This window comes from Hydra vulgaris, chromosome 11 (genome assembly GCF_038396675.1).
Source record: "Hydra vulgaris chromosome 11, alternate assembly HydraT2T_AEP".
Lineage (NCBI taxonomy): Eukaryota > Metazoa > Cnidaria > Hydrozoa > Anthoathecata > Hydridae > Hydra > Hydra vulgaris.
The window spans coordinates 9716781-9733336 of NC_088930.1; the positions used below are offsets into that span (position 1 = coordinate 9716781).

General features: G+C 28.7%; 1 protein-coding gene and 1 long non-coding RNA gene across 2 annotated transcripts; both read left to right on the plus strand.

Moving 5' to 3' along the window:
* Positions 1–200: 200 nt before the first annotated feature.
* LOC136087181 (uncharacterized) lies at positions 201–3352 on the plus strand. The gene is made up of 2 exons (XR_010641601.1): positions 201–381; positions 493–3352. It is a non-coding gene; the product is annotated as an uncharacterized LOC136087181 (long non-coding RNA).
* A 5224-nt stretch (positions 3353–8576) lies between these two features.
* On the plus strand, positions 8577–9482 carry LOC100214901 (periculin-1-like). Its single transcript, XM_065810038.1, has 2 exons — positions 8577–8927; positions 9135–9482. The coding sequence occupies exons 1-2, from the start codon at positions 8660–8662 to the stop codon at positions 9341–9343; spliced, it is 477 nt and encodes a 158-aa protein (XP_065666110.1). The 5' UTR covers positions 8577–8659; the 3' UTR covers positions 9344–9482.
* The last annotated feature ends 7074 nt before the right edge of the window (positions 9483–16556 follow it).

Below are 16556 nucleotides of genomic sequence, written 5' to 3' on the forward strand. Positions count from 1 at the left end.
AGAACATAAAAACGTTTACTAATTTAGTTATTGACAATGTTTATGTTGGTTTATATGTTGATAACTATTATACATATTTATAAACAGCTTTTTAAAATAATTTTATATATTAAGTAAATGTTATAAATATACATTATAAGTAAAATGAAGCTGTATCACATGCAATTGCTGCAATTCAATGCATATTTGTAAAACTTTTACAAATATGCATCGCATTCAGCTGAATGAAGTTGTATTAATACAACTTCATAAATTATTACATGCGCATAATACAATTTTTACTAAAAAGAGCTGTGTTTAGCATGCAACATCATATTAATAATTGTAACATCGTGTTATTGTTAATAATCTTGAGTAATTTTGTATGTACATGTAACTTTAGTAAGTTCTTATTTAACTCAAAGAGAGTTAATTTATAGATGTTATGTAATGTATAAAATAATAATGTATTGAATAATTATATAATACTATGTATGTGTTTGTATGTTTTAGGGATGCGTGAATTTCAATTTTACGTTAGCCGAAATTTGCTTAAAAAAGTTTTTCCGAATTTTTTATTAAGCGTCAAGGTCATCCTCTGCCATAATAATATTACTAAACTTGTTGATGGTTTAAGAATAGGTATAGTTGTTTTTTATAATCTTCATATTTCAATTAATAATTTCAGTATAAAATACATTTAAGTATTTACAAATAAATGACATTTAAGACAAGCTGAAAAAGTTGATCTAAAAGGAAAACAAAGTTATCATCGAAGTAAGAGTTTGTTCTCGACAAGTTTTAAAAATTCAACAAGAAAAGTATTTTTTTTTTAATTTTGAAAATTTAAGGAAATTTTATAGATTGGAATATTTGCTAAAATTGCTGGCAATTTTGGTAGTAGATTCACTTTTTCTAAAAAAAAGTAGTAGTAGTTATGCAGTAAATATCCCGTGAAATGTTTTGATTCTGATGTCACGTGATAATTAAACTAGTTTTTAATTGGACTTTTTTAAATCTGTATTGGTTTAGCAAAATAAATATTATTTATAATTAATATATTTTATAGCATTGCTGTTCATATGAATTCAAAAAAAAGTTTTCCTGTTACATTTTTTAAAACTGGGCTTGCAAAGCAGTATTTAAAAGACAATTTTAAATTTGCCCCAGATAATAATGAAAATAAATGCTACAATGCACATGTTTTGTTATTGTCTATGCAACAATCCAAGTCAATTTTAAAAACTGCCAAAAGCATTTATAAAAATTTTCATTTTTATCCAACTCATAGCCAGATATATAATTTGGTCAAGAAATACAAAAAAGTGTACAACCTTAAGTCATCTAACAAAAGAAAACTTGAATAGTTGTGCAAAATTGTTTTTAAAAACAATGAGCCATCAACAGTGGCAAAAAGTAGTTTATGTGAATCATCTAATTTACTTTCAGCACCTATTAAAACAAAACCTTATGTAATTAAAAGATTAAATCAAACTATTAAAAGGAAAAACTTAACTATTTCAATTTTAAGGCAAAAATTAGCTGAAGTTTCAGCAAAAAGTTTGATACTAAAAGAAAATAAATGTTTAAAAAAACATATAAAGATAATAAAGCTTAAAAAGAAAGAAAAACAAAATGACTGGAGTTACACCAATTTGATGGCAGCTACGATTAATGAAATATGATGCCATTGTTAATCAGGTACCAACAAAAAGTATTCCAATTTTGTTTCCAAAAATTTTTAAACATTTAGGCATTGCACATATAGAAAATTTCCCACATCGTAGCACAGTTGAAGAGATGGTTCGTGAATTAGGTATAATCAGCGACCTTCATGCTGCTGAAATTGTGATTTCTACAGCTAATCTTACCCTTTGGTTTGATGCAACAACCCAAGAAGGAGTACATATAAACTCTATTCATTTTACAACCAAAACACAGTGTCATGTTATAGCAATAGATCATTTGTCAGGTGGTACTGCAAACGATTATCAAACTCATGTTGTATCTTTAATAGATCAACTTGCCTTTTTGTATTCTGATTTCCATAATTGTGACTATCAAAAAAGCCGCTCAAAAACTATTCAAAACATTACAAACTCTATGACTGACCGTGTTTCCACTAATCATGCAACTGTACAGCTAATTCTTCATGGGGAAAAGTTTTAAATGAACTTAATTGTCACTTACGCCTTCTTGAAACAATATCCAGCTCTTGCAGGTCTTCATTAAAAATGATTGAAACACATAATGGAGTGCTGTTTGGGAAAGATTGTATTGCTGGTAATGTAGTTTTACAATTGAATAAGATGCGATACAAAGATGGTAAAGAGATCCTAAAGGTTTTAAAATCTTTTTAGATAAGATAAAACTTCCCAAAGGAATCATTCCCCGTTACAGAGGGAACAGATTGCATATTTTGTTTCATATATGTGGTATATTAATCCAGCACTACAACATATTTATTAAATTTTTAAGTACCAGTACAATTTCATGTGGAGGGCTACAAAGTAGTTTAAGAATAGACTTTATTAATGAAGCAGCTGAAAAAGAAATTTGCGTCTTAGGGCTATTGGGAAAGACTTTAACAGGACCATGGATGACATTATTTTATCAGTCAGCTACAGGAAGGTTAAGTCATATTGAAGGGATAAAATTGGTTAAAGATGTTTAAAAAAATCTTTATCATGTAAAAGACAATCCTATATTGTTATTTAGCACAAAAGATTTGTTCGGAAATATAATTGAAAATGATAAGATCTTTGAAGAAATAGCTTTGGTGTGCCAAAAAGACAAAGAAGTTGAACAAATGATATCCTATCAGTATCCTATCAGTATCCTATCAGTCCTATATCCTATCAGTATCCTATATCCTATCAGTATCCTATATCCTATCAGTATCCTATATCCTATCAGTTCTATATCCTATCAGTATCCTATCAGTATCCTATCCAGCAATAATAACTGTATCCTATCAGTTATTATTGCTGTTTTAGAAAGACAGTATAAAAGATATTTTAATTTAGAGGAATCAGAACAACTTATAAAAGAGCTGCAGACAGCCAGGCTTCATAATATTGATGCAGAAGAAGTCATGGGTATGTTCAGTGCCACTAAACATTGTGCTCCTAACTCTACTTTATGTTTTTTGCCATCAAAATTAAGAGCAATAAAAAATAATGTAAGTGATTACATTGACCAAGTAGATAAAGATGAGAAAATGAAAGTTGTCAACTGGGCAATAAACAAAGCCAGAAAAAAGAGAGAGTTAAATAAAAAAAATATTTATGAAATAAAGTTTGAAATGATTGGTTGTAACATGTTAAAGAAGCAAAAAAAAAGGATAAAAGTAGAAAAACATTGGCTCTTCAAATTCAAAACCTTAGTTTGTCAAATATTTCAGCAAAATTTCTAGAACTAGATTATAAGCAATTATCAGACCTCTCCAATATGCTATCAGATACAGTAGTTGGTAGAAACATTTGCCATTTATGGTTTAATTCAGAAATGCAAGAAGAAGTTCTTTATTTTGGTAAACTTGAAAAAATGAAGGTAAAAAATGGTAAGCAATTTTATGTTGTAGCATAATGGAAATATAATGAACCCTATGATAATGATGCAGTGGGTTATGGCATTTCAAAATACGAACTTGCTGCTGATATAATCTATGGAGACCTTATGATATCCTGAAAACTAAGCATTGGTTAAAATTAAAAAAAGGCTATTTTCATAGCCACATATCTTTTAAAAATATTATGCGACTTTGAAGTTTTTGTAGTTTTAACTTTTATGAAATAAATGAATATAACTATCAGTTTGTGTTGACCCCTTTTTTTTTCTTTTACTGCATTTCTTTTACTACATATTTTGTTTTACCTAAAAACTTTTGAAAATTATTTACTTACACCACCAACCTTAACTACCTACCACACACCAACCCCACTACCACTTATATACACCCCTACATATACCCATTAAACTTTGCTACCCAAAGACAATTGATTTTTTCTTTAACTTTCTATTGATCACTAATTTATAAACAAATAAATTTTGAATCTCATTGACTTATGTTGTTAATTACAAAAAACTCATCCACTTTTTGGTGGGTGTCAGAGGTACTATCCCCCCCCCCCGTGCCTCTGATCATTCGTATTTACTTCAACTACTTACAAAATGTTTCTTATTTTTTGCAGCTTTCAACTGATACCAAATTTATGTAAATTGGATCATTTTTACGGAAGTTATGATTAATTTAAGTTGATAATTATAAATTGCGGTCAAAACATTATTCAACTTTCCCTATAAAAAATTTTGTGCCTAAAAAACTCATAACTTTCTTAAATGACATCAAAAAATAAAAAATTTGGTATCATTTTTTTAGTTATTAAAAACTACTTCTAATGATATCTTTGATTTTAATACCACAGAATTTTGATTTTTTTTTACCACATACCTACATTATGTTTATATAATTAAAATTTTAAGGTTTTAATATTTCTTTAGATACATATTTAAATTTTACAAATAATGGTCAGAAATTATGTGCGAAAAACACAGAGAAGTGCAACAAATGATAGAATAAAGTCAGCATTAAATGTAATAAATATGGGCTGCAGTCTAAAGAATGTTGCATCAGAATTTAGTATTAATAAAAAACATTACAACGTCATCGAGATGGAAAAGTAAAAGTAGCTGGTGGTTTGTCTCTGGGTAGAAAATTTCCTGTTTTTAGTAAAGAATTTGATCTAAAGATTGTTACACAAGTTCAGATTATGGAAACAGCATTATTTGGCTTGACAACAATAGACGTGCTTCACCTAGCCTATGATTTTGCTAAACAAATGGGAATCGATAATCTTTTTAATAAAGAGTCAAAAATGGCAGGAGTGGATTGGTTGCGAGGATTCATGTCTCGCAAACCACAAATTTCTATTCGAACTCCACAAGCCACCAGAATAAGCAGAGCCATTGGCTTCAATAAACTAAAAGTAAATCAGTTTTTTTCAGTATACAAGTCATTATTTGAGGAACATAAGTTTTCAGTCAAACAGCTCTGGAATATGGATGAAACTGGAATCACAAATGTCCATAAGCCAGGAAAAATAATTGCAACGAAAGGCAAACAACAAGTTTCGAAAATAACTAGTGGAGAAAGAGGTGCTACTGTGACAGTTGTGTGAGTAATGAGTGCAAGTGGCACTTATGTCCCACCCTTACTTATATTTTCTCATGCATCTAAAACTAATGAGCAATTAATTGTACTTGATAGTCATCACAGTCACAAAACACTTGAGGCCATTAACTTTTGTTATGACAATGGGATCCATCTCATAACCCTTCCACCTCATTGTACACACAAGATGCAACCTTTAGAACGTACATTTTTTAAACCATTGAAAGTTGGCTACAATACAGCAGCAAGCAACTGGATGTTATCACATCAGGGGCGTAGAATTTCATTTTTTGACATGGCAGGTATTTTTGCAACTGCCTACAACTTTACTGCAAACATTGACAAAGCAATCAATGGTTTTAGATGCTCTAGTTTATACCCAATAAATGACCTTATTTTTAATGATGAAGCCTTTGAAGCAGCTTTGCTCACTAATGAAGCTGAGCCATTGAAAATCTGTGAGCAATCTAGTGAATTGCTTAATTTGCCCCTCGTTGCACCTATACAATTGGCAAATGTCATGAGCACAACAACTGCTGCAAAATTGAAGGCTGTTGATGATGCAGTTTTGCCAATTGTTGATGAGTATCTTGGCCTTAATTATCCCTTAAATATTTTGGAAAAGATTTCTCCGCGTCCCAAAATTCCTGTTTTAAGACAACGAAAGAGAAAGACAGAGTCAGCTGAAAACCTTACTTCTTCATCTTTCAAGAAGCGACTAGAAGAGCATGAAAACAATGTAAAAAAAAACAACAAGTAGTCATATTGCGTAAAGAAAAAGTTGCACTTAATAAGGTGATCAAGTAAAAAATGAAATCAATAAATTTGAAGACAAAAAAGGTGAAAAAGCCTGAAAAGCAGAAAGCAGAAAGACCAAATGGCATAAAGAAACAAATGAAAAGGAAGAAAGATATGGCTTCTGCCTCTGAAAGTTTTATCACTGATACAACTCTATGCACCATATGCTCTTGTCCATACAATGTGCCACCATTTGATGATTGGACACAATGTAGTAAATGTACATCTTGGTACCACTTTTCATGTGGTCCAGATGATTCAGACTTATGCTACTACTGTGAATCATAATCATGTATATGTTATTTGAACATTTTTGTTAGTGATATAAATTAAAATAAGTTATTTATCTTCAAGACAATTGCATAGAATAATTGCAGTGTTTAAATTTCAGTTATTTTAATAAAATGTAAAGAGTTTTAATAAAGAACTATTAATAGCTTTTATTTTAACTGATAGTTATTTTTAACAACTGTTTTAAAGGTTTGGGGCAAGATACACTCTTTGGAGCATCTTGCCCCACGGCTAGGGCAAGATGTCTCCTTGCACAATTATTAGTTTTTTTAATTTTAAAGTTTATCACCAGTAATAAAGTAGTTATTTTATCTTACCAATGTCTTCTCTTATAAGTAAACTTTGATAATAAAAAAAAAAAATTACTAGAAAATGTAAAAGTATTTGTTATATGCGCTAAAGTTTGTTAAGGGGGGCATCTTGCCCCACCCTACCCTAATTAATATGTTTACTTTTGTTTAAAACTTTTTTTTAAATGTAAAACATTATACTTCGTTGTACTATATCTCTTAGTATTTTTATATACAAATACTTCGGGTGTAAAGATTCTGAAGATAAAATCTTAGTTTTGTTTAAATTTGTTCAAGCATTTAATTTCAAGGACAACAAGTGAAACAAAAATGCTAACTTGAAAAAATAACTGAGGATTTGTACTTAGATTTAGTGAAGTAAAAGTTTATCTATTGCGAAATTCTTTTAATTATTTCTGTAACGATGAATATGTTGATTCATTTAGTTCGTTGAATATCATTAAACTGACCTTGTGCGTTATGTCGACTTTTAGGTTAATTGTATATATAATTTTCCTAGCGTCTTTAAGAAAAAAAAATCACATGCCACTCAGCAATAGAAAACCTCATTAATTTTAATTATCGTTTTACTTCGCATTAAAAATAATAAAAAATAATAAAAAACACTTGTAAATAAAAGCACACTAAACCACTGCTTCAACTACTGAATCTTTTGTTTTTAAATGACTCGTCTATAATACACTTTATAGTAAATTGCATAAAAGTTAAACTTTTTAAAGAGATTGAAACTTTTTAAAGAGTTTGAAACTTTTTAAAGAGTTTGAAAAAATATAACGTCAACTAAAGTCTCAATATAAACTATAACGTTATATAAAATATAACGTTAACTCTTTAAAGATTTTAATTTTCATTTTTTTAAGGGTTAATTGAATAACTTTAGAACTTAGAACAAAAGCTTGAAAAATTTCAAATAAAGTGGATTAAATTTTCAATTAAAATATTTTATTTCAGTTTTAAGGAGTGCTAAGTCACGACAAAATCGTTAAATAAATTTACAAACACTATTAAAAGTGCAAACTGGGTAAATAAATAATTTTTATATAACTATTCTATAATTTCTATAATTATCAATTAAAGTAATAATTCAAAATTATTTTATTACTTGAAATAATTATATAATTTTGTTTCTAAATTTAATATGCATGAAATCTCTTTTTCACTTCGACTGTGAAAACGAGAGTCACTTAGAGCAAACTTACATTTATCTATTTATAAATTTAAGTTGTGATACATATTTGGTCATAATATTGTTATTTAATAAAGTATATCAAAAATTTTTCTTGTACTTAGTGCATTGGCACGTTTAAGCGACTTGTTCGCACTGACATAAATTTGCGACTACGTTAGTTTATGTTACTTATTCGTAAATTACTCCAATATGTATAATTAACTTTTTATATAAGTTTGTTCTCTGATTTTAAAAAATAGAACCTGATCGCTCCATTTTATAGTTAAATGATATTTAACAAGAATTATAATTTTATTTAATTAAAGATTTCAAGTTCAATTTAGAGGTCTGGAACCTAGAAATGTATTGTTAAAGAAATTACGGTTTAAATAATCTTATTGGGATTAACAATTAAATACCAAACAATTTTCAATTTTAACTTTGAATATTTGAAATCTCTCGAGAATTTAGAAACATATTGATCATTAGTTAAGTAAAAAATTTTATAAACAGAAATAGAACTGATAAAATGTTGTAATTTAAACTAATTTGTCTTGTGATCGTAAAATATATAAACCGAATATTGATTTATGACAATGTGTCATAAAGTATTATTTATCATATGCTAATATGTTATCATTATTTAAATGTCAAAGCTTTAACTTTAAGTAATGTTTAATTGTTGTTTAAATTTTAATAAAATAGCTTTTAAATTTTTATTACCAATCAATAAAACCCTCTTCATTCATTAAAACTTGTCTAATTAGCTATTTAAATATTTGTCTATTACTGTCATAATTATTTAAAACTACGTCACTCGGGAATTGATTTAAGACTTGAAAATGTATAAAAACTTTAAGCTGTAATAATAATTTAAAGAAACTTGCATAAACTAGCGATATATTTGGGATATTTTGAAGCACTAAGAATTAAGCAAACATGTTCATGATGACTATTTTTATTTTTTCCATTATTATTTTGGCCGCTGCTGAAGAATTTATAGAATCTGAAGATCAATACGATTCTAACATAAATCCGCCTAAAGTAGATTACAAGAATCAATACGAGACAAAAAATGGGTACCAACCTACAAGTGAATACAACAACAATAAGAAACCATCAAAGACTGACTATGAGAACCAATACGAATCTAAAAATAAGTATCAACCTAAGAGTGGATACAAACCCAAGAAGGTTGTTTGCTTAGGTAAGCCACGTACAATAAACCTATTAATAAACGTAAAGCATATATTTGTTACAAACAAATTCAAATTTGATTATAAAGTTAAACTAACATCTATCTTTGACTTTTTATAGATTATTCAGATTTTTTATTTATTTTTGTTTAGCTTTTATTAATTTTTTAAATATGTTTTTGTTTATATATTTTGATATCTTATTATAAATCATTTAGGTATTGATGTCACAAAGCAATGTAAAAATCGCGCTGATGGCAACTACGCAATTGATAGCAAGCCCAGAGCTGGTTATATAGCTTGTGTGAACAAAAGTCCCATATGTATGCCATGCCCATATGGATTAACATTTTGTGCAAAGACCGGCTATAAGGGGCTCGGACAATGTCTTGGAGAGTACGACGAATGCCCATCTCGTTCATACTGAAGATCGCTTAAAAGAAGTAAACTTAAACTAACTTAAAGTATTTTTAATTTACGAATAATTTGTGTAAATTAATTGTTTTTAAATATAAAACAAGTAATCTGTAATACTTAGATTAATTTAAATAAAAAAACTCACCCAATTGTTATTATTATTTTGTTCCGATAATTGGCTGATTTTTACCCGATCGTCTAAGCGATCTAGCTTAAGCTTGAACTCTTTCACTCCCCCTTCTTCTCATTATGTGTTTGATAATAATTCATCAAAAAAAAAGAAAAAATTTGAAAGCACGTATTGTATTTAAAAAGTAATCGTGTTCACATTTTTTAAATATAAAGAAATAAATAAAATCTGGTAGGATAAAATGAGTAAATAAAAATGAGTTTACACTCTTTTTTGTTTTAGAGTTTTAGAAAATTATTTTTTTTAAAGAATTTAATTTTTTTTGGTCTTTATTACTTTATTGACAATTTTCTAACTCAACTTTGTACGTAACAAACATATATTAGTGATTACATTTGTAATATTGAATTTGAGTATTGCTTATCATAATATTGCATCGTATGAGGTTTGCTATCAAATAGTACTTTGTGAAATTAACAGCTATTAATACAAGTCATTATAAATTTGTTCTCCTCTAATGGCTTGTTTCAATACCGAAATAAGTTTTTTTCGCTTTTCCCTTGATATTAGAAAAACAAGTTAGGATAAGATAATCCAAGAATAATATGGACTAGACATGATACACAACAATCATGTCACTTTAGAATTCAAGATATCCAAGATGGAAGGTAATTTATTTTCTAGTTTTTTTAAATAAACTCACGCCATAAATACTCTATTGAACTTAACTTTAAGTATCCCTAAGCTATAGGCTGTATCTTTCCTTATATTTAATACAAGTTTAAAACACCTCCTTGTTAATGAGTTTGCTTTATTCAGTATTATTTCCATATACAGAATACAAGTTTAAAACAACTCTTAGTTTATGAGTTTGTTTAAACTGTATGATTTCCACCTATTGTATAAATTCTGTCATCAATGAACTTCAATACATATTTTAGGTGTTCCCTATTCACCATGTACCACTAAACTATATTGTATGAAAATCAATTAAATGTTTAATGTTTAAGTTTTAAGCTCTCCTATTGCGCTAATTGTTTCTTAATTTTTTCTCAAAAAAATATTAGTGTTTACATTTTAATGAGTTAATGATAGGGTATTTGGCTCCGATTAGTGTGTCCTTTTAGTGTTGCAACATAAACGAGGCTTGACGTAAGAATGGATTTTTTCATGCTGATTTCGATGATAAGACTCCGACGTGAGTTTTATCATTGAAATCAAAGTTAAAAGTTTTAATTAATTGAGAATTTATTTTTTAGGTTTAAGTCTCCTATTTTTATGGAAAAAATAAATTTTCTTAGTCGGAGTAGTAGTGGGGAGTGTGGGAAGAAGTGAAACGCAGAAGAAGTGGGACTGCCTGAAATTTCTACTTAGGAGTGGCGCCTAAATACTGTTATTTAATGTAAGCAACTAGATTTCTTCCCCTTTATTTAGCAAAAATTGCTTTGTTTCCCTTTGTTTTGCCAAAATTTATATACTTAGTTCTTATTGGCCGGAAACCTAAGGGAAATGAATCGGTGCCTAAAAAGAATGTTTATTCGTAAAAACTTGTGTCCCCACTCTGCCCTACACATATCTTTAGAATCTTCAATTTTGCCATGTCGAATACACATTTTCCATAACCCTTCTTTATTTGTGCATTTTTTATCCCCCATATTTGAGCATTTTTTAGCGCTTTTTTATAAATATTTTTAGCTTACCCGATTCCATTGTTGTTTTATACTCTTTGTTCAAATGCGCTTTAAGTTCTAACCGCTCCCTTCTCCCTTTTATTTGCTGCATTAATGAGTAAATATACGTAAACAATTTCAATTTTGCTTAAATTTTGTGCTTTTATACTGGACATCTGTCCAACACTTTTTGATATTTTTCTCCCCAAAGGGTTTCTAGATTTCATATGTTCCTGTTTTTAACATATTTTGCTATCTTTGTTTGCTCTTGATCCTAGACTTACTTCAAAATTGTCTAACGTATATTGCTCATGCATGCACGCGTATCCCCATCACATATTAATTTTTTTAATTTAAAAAAGAATTAATTTACAAAATAAGATTGTTTATGTTCTTGAATTTAAGCAGAGCAGTAGGCTTTTTAATAGATTATTAAATTATCCTTTTGGTCTGCTGCCCAAACATTAAAACCTTTTGCACTTGCATGTAAACTTCACTGCGCCTGTCCCTATTTTCTTCAGTCAATTTTTGAACTCTCCAATTTGCCTCTCTATTGAATGTTGTCAATTTAAATTTACTCCACTGCTCCTGTCCCTGATTTATAGTCAGTCAATGTACTTTCACTCTATTGCCCCTGTCCCCCCCTCCCCACTTTATTCGGTCATTTTATGTATACTTCTTCGCGCCTGTCCCTTATTTTTAATTATCAGAATGTATCAGAACACATCACAGCGCCAGTCCCTACTTTAGCCAATCTATGTAAGCGTACTCTTGCTGTGCATGTCTCTGTTTAAGTTAGTTGATGTATGGGCATTCCATTGCATATGCCCCTATTTTTTACGTATATGTTAACCATGGATATTGGTTTAGATTTACGTTTATATTACCTAATTATCTAATCAGTCATTCATACGCATCCGCATCGTAAGACTTTATCTTTTTCTACGTCTGTTTTGTTATTGTCTGCTGTTGTTACGGGTTCGTATCCCGTCACCGCACATATTTTTTCTTTTTTTAGTTTTTTATCTTTGAGGCTTTTATATCGGTTTTAAATGCCATTTACTTTGATTCTCTTGTAATAAATTTTTAACCTGAATTAAGCACAATACTGTTGTAATAGACATCATCCTACATTCTTTCAAAATTAGATTTACACACACATGACATATTTGTCCAGCTTCAATATAGCATACCACTGACTCATTTGTAACTTAACCTTTATCATTTGTAATGCATTTTTTGAGCACCTTCTATTGGTTAGTAACAGATTCCTAATACTTGTTATTACTCGGCGTTAGCATTTTAAGTCTTACTCTCTTCTCTTTTTGCATGCTAATAAAGATATATCCGTAAACAATGAAAATGTTTAATTTCAATAATTGCTTTAATTTTTTGATTTTATACTGGACATCTGTCCTAACATTTTTTAATAATCTTTAGCTAAATCTTACTCTAATATAATCTTTGCTCTTTCTTGACTGAAGATTCCACGGCTGCATGTGTTCCATTGAAGTAACTGGTTTTTGTGTCCGGTTATGAATTATAAACATTTATTGCTATCTTTGTTTTATGCTTTTAACCCTAGATATTTTTATAAAAATTGATTTACGTATATGTCTCTTACACACATACACACTTTTCAGTCGATGTATGACACTTTTCTGTGCCTATCACTACTGTAGCTAATCGATACCAATCCTTTACACTAATTAATCAACACATTTTTAATCCATATTGTTCTCATGTCTCTATATTAGTAAGTGGACCCCCATGGAGCTCTGACTTGGCGCGTTTTCCAGATGAACTCGTCATATGTTGATGAAGTAATTGTTATAGCAATAATAGTTATAATAAATATAAACAAATTATATTATATTATAGTAGTTATTATATATATTATAAAATATTTACGATACCAAATTATATTTTATTATGACAAATTGAACTATATTATAATAGTTATTAGATATATTATATTATAATAGTTGTAATAAATATAAACAAAACGTCTTTTGATCTATTGATGCTCTGTCCATTTAAACAGCGCTAGTTCGTTTACAAAACTCAAAACTTTTGGGTGAGGTCCGACATACTGTCTTTTTTACCAGATTTTTTTTTTTCGATTTGCTTTCCTTTTTCAGGATTAATTTTTGCGATACATCTACATAATATCAGATCAGATTAATGAGTCATTATTTACAGTAAAAAAAAAAAAAAAAAAGAAATTAACGTTGAAAATAGTTAAAAATCGTATGTAGCGCGAGCATTTAGAGCCTACTGCTGCAGATAATCAGGATGCAGTGATATAGAAAAAAGTGTAGGTTAGAAGTAGATAAAGTTAGAGAATACATTGCAGGTAATATGAAAAAGCTGTGGATTTTTATAGATTTTTTATAAACAAGTAGGAAAGTATCATCACAAATGACCCTTAACATTGTACTTTCGTGTTTTAGCAAAAGAGGAGCACTTTTGTGAAGTAAATCCATGATTTCAGCTGGCAGCTTTCCCAGGAAACTTTGAAAAAATCTATCCAATTGTCTAGCTTAGCACTGGAAGATTCAGATGTAGGTACATTTGAAATTCAAAGTTTGGTTGAAACCGAAACCAAAGCATGTATCTGAGAAAAACATTCAATAGTAGTATTTCATTTTAAAAGTTACAACCAAAATTGATCAATATAATATAAATTATATATAAATACAAATAAAAAACTAAATGGTATGTTAGATGTATTTTAAGTATATATATATATATATATATATATATATATATATATATATATATATATATATATATATATATATATATATATATATATATATATATATATATATATATGTATATATATACATATATATATATACATATATATATATATATATATATATATATATATATATATATATATATACATATATATATATATATATACATATATATATTACATCTTCGCTTGAAGCAAGGCTGTAAACAACCACTATGAGAGTTGGAAGTTACTGGAAGAGAAAAGATGAAGTTTTTAGAGCAAGATAACGATTGACAGACCACTTAAAAGATTGCAAATTATATGAATCAGGAAAGCAAGATGAAGGACTGATGTTCGAGGGAAAAAAACTAGACGAATAAGAGTTTTTGAAGCACTTAGGGATAGTCACAGAAAAAGGATGAGACTTAATTAAATGACGAGTAACACATGAATGAATTTTAGTAGATGACACAAAAGACGCTAGTTCTTTAGAGAAGTACCCATTATAGTATTTGTAGAAAATAAAAAGATAAGCAAAGTTACGACGATGTGGTGATGGTTGGAGGTTAACTGCATGAGCAGGTCAATTTACTTTTTTGTAGTGCAGTCTTTTTAAAAAAGCTTTTTTAATTATTATTTCCGTTATCTGAGCTATAAAATGAACATGCAAAAATACAAAATATGTATACAAAAGTCTATAATATATATACAAAAAAGTATATAGAAAAATACCTCTAACATACTATTCTATTTAATATATACCTTCTTTCCATGCGTTTATCCTCCTCCGGATAATTGCCATATAGAGGCCACATACCAAGGCCCACGAAGACGAGTTCAGCTTACTAAAAAGCATCATAACTTATTAACAGACCAAGAGTAAGTGATTATTAGAAGAATGAAGGATATTAGAAAAAAAGATAGAAGAAGTCGAGTTAGAAAGTTGCAATAGAGACATCGAATAGTATTGTACTAGGTGTTGAATGTGCAATTTATGTTTAATATCAAGTTCACTCGATAGGAACCCTTGTTACGTATAAAGTTTTATATAATTTACGTAAATTTTATTGTATATATATATCGTCGCTGCAAAACTAAATTGCATTTTAGCTGTTCTGAGAAAAAGGTATTTAAAGTTTTAAATTTATCACTGCGTTTGATCTTCTTAATTAAACCAAAATGTTTTTAAAATACTTATAGAATATGTTATTATTTTTCATAATATAACAAATAAAAAACTAAAAACTTACGTTTATGAGAAGCAACAATGTAAATGGACTTAATATAATCTTAAAACTATATAAAATATGACAAAAATCTACAAATTGAATTGCCGTTTCAAAACAAGACTTTCTTAAGTTTTTTTCTTAATGTTAAGGAAAAATTGTTTTGAACTCAAAAAACATATCTACATGAAAAAACAAACAAAAAAAAACAAATCTTTACTCATCATTTCTCTGTATTTTAAAAGAAAAATTTTTCTTTAAATAGTTTTTTCAATTTTATTTTAGCTTATTATAAGTAAGTCATTGAAGAACAAATATTAAAGTTATTTGATGTACGTTTGAAGAACTTGTAAAACAAGACAGATTAATGGTAAGTTAAATAGGAGAATGACAAAGTCTTTTAATAGATATCAACTAAAAAAACATCCTTTAGTGAAAATTTTTTTAAACGTATTTATTTAAATGTTAAAGTTAAAAGCGTTAAAGTAGTTGGTTAAAAAAAATACAAAAAAAAAAAAATACAAAAATCTTTATTATTTAAACCTTGTGTTTCTTGCCGAGAGTATCTGATGTATAATAATATAACAATTATAAGCCGTTGTCCAAACACTTATTTTATATTTTGTTGCATTTTCATCCTGCAATCTTCATCCACACATTTTATCAAGAGAACTCTTATCTCGTCTTTATTTTTTATCAATCCTAACTCAATTCTTACTTGGTTTAAATTGTTTCCTAAGATGAACTTATATACTCACATATATATACTTATATACTCACATATATATACATTTGCCATGTAAACCACATATTTTTTGAAATACCCATTTTGTTGAGCATTTGTTAGCGCTTCTTATCATAGGGATCAGTATGCTAAATAAGTAAATAATGCGTAAGTAATTAGTAGTTATTATTAAGCTTTACCCGTGAATTTTTTACTTTTATACTGGACATCTGTCCAAACATGTTTCTTATAGTTTTTGAACTAACTCTGACTCAAATATACTCCTTACTCCTTCTTCCCTGAGGCTTCCACTGTTTCCATGTTTCATTAACGGAACTGGTTTCCGAGTCAGGTTATGAATAATAAACATTTATCGGGCCATGATAGGTCTGACACCTCCTATGATAGGTCTGACACCTACCATGATAGGTCTGACACCTCCCATGAAAGGTCTGACACCTCCCATGATAGGTCTGACACCTCCTATGATAGGTCTGACACCTACCATGATAGGTCTGACACCTCCCATGAAAGGTCTGACACCTCCCATGATAGGTCTGACACCTCCCATGATAGGTCTGACACCTCCTATTTATTTTTAGTCGTTTTCAATAGGTTACAGAAAGTGGGAGAAAGTCATGATCTTAGCTTCAATAGAAATCTAGTATAATGTTTCCTTTTGCTTTGCTTGACCCTTTTATGAACATAGCATAACAAAGTTGATGTA

Coding starts and splice junctions, on each gene's coding strand:
- LOC100214901 (XM_065810038.1), top strand. CDS start 8,660: ATGTTCATGATGACTATTTTTATTTTTTCCATTATTATTTTGGCCGCT. Junction 8,928..9,134: donor CAAGAAGGTTGTTTGCTTAG/GTAAGCCACGTA, acceptor TAAATCATTTAG/GTATTGATGTCACAAAGCAA.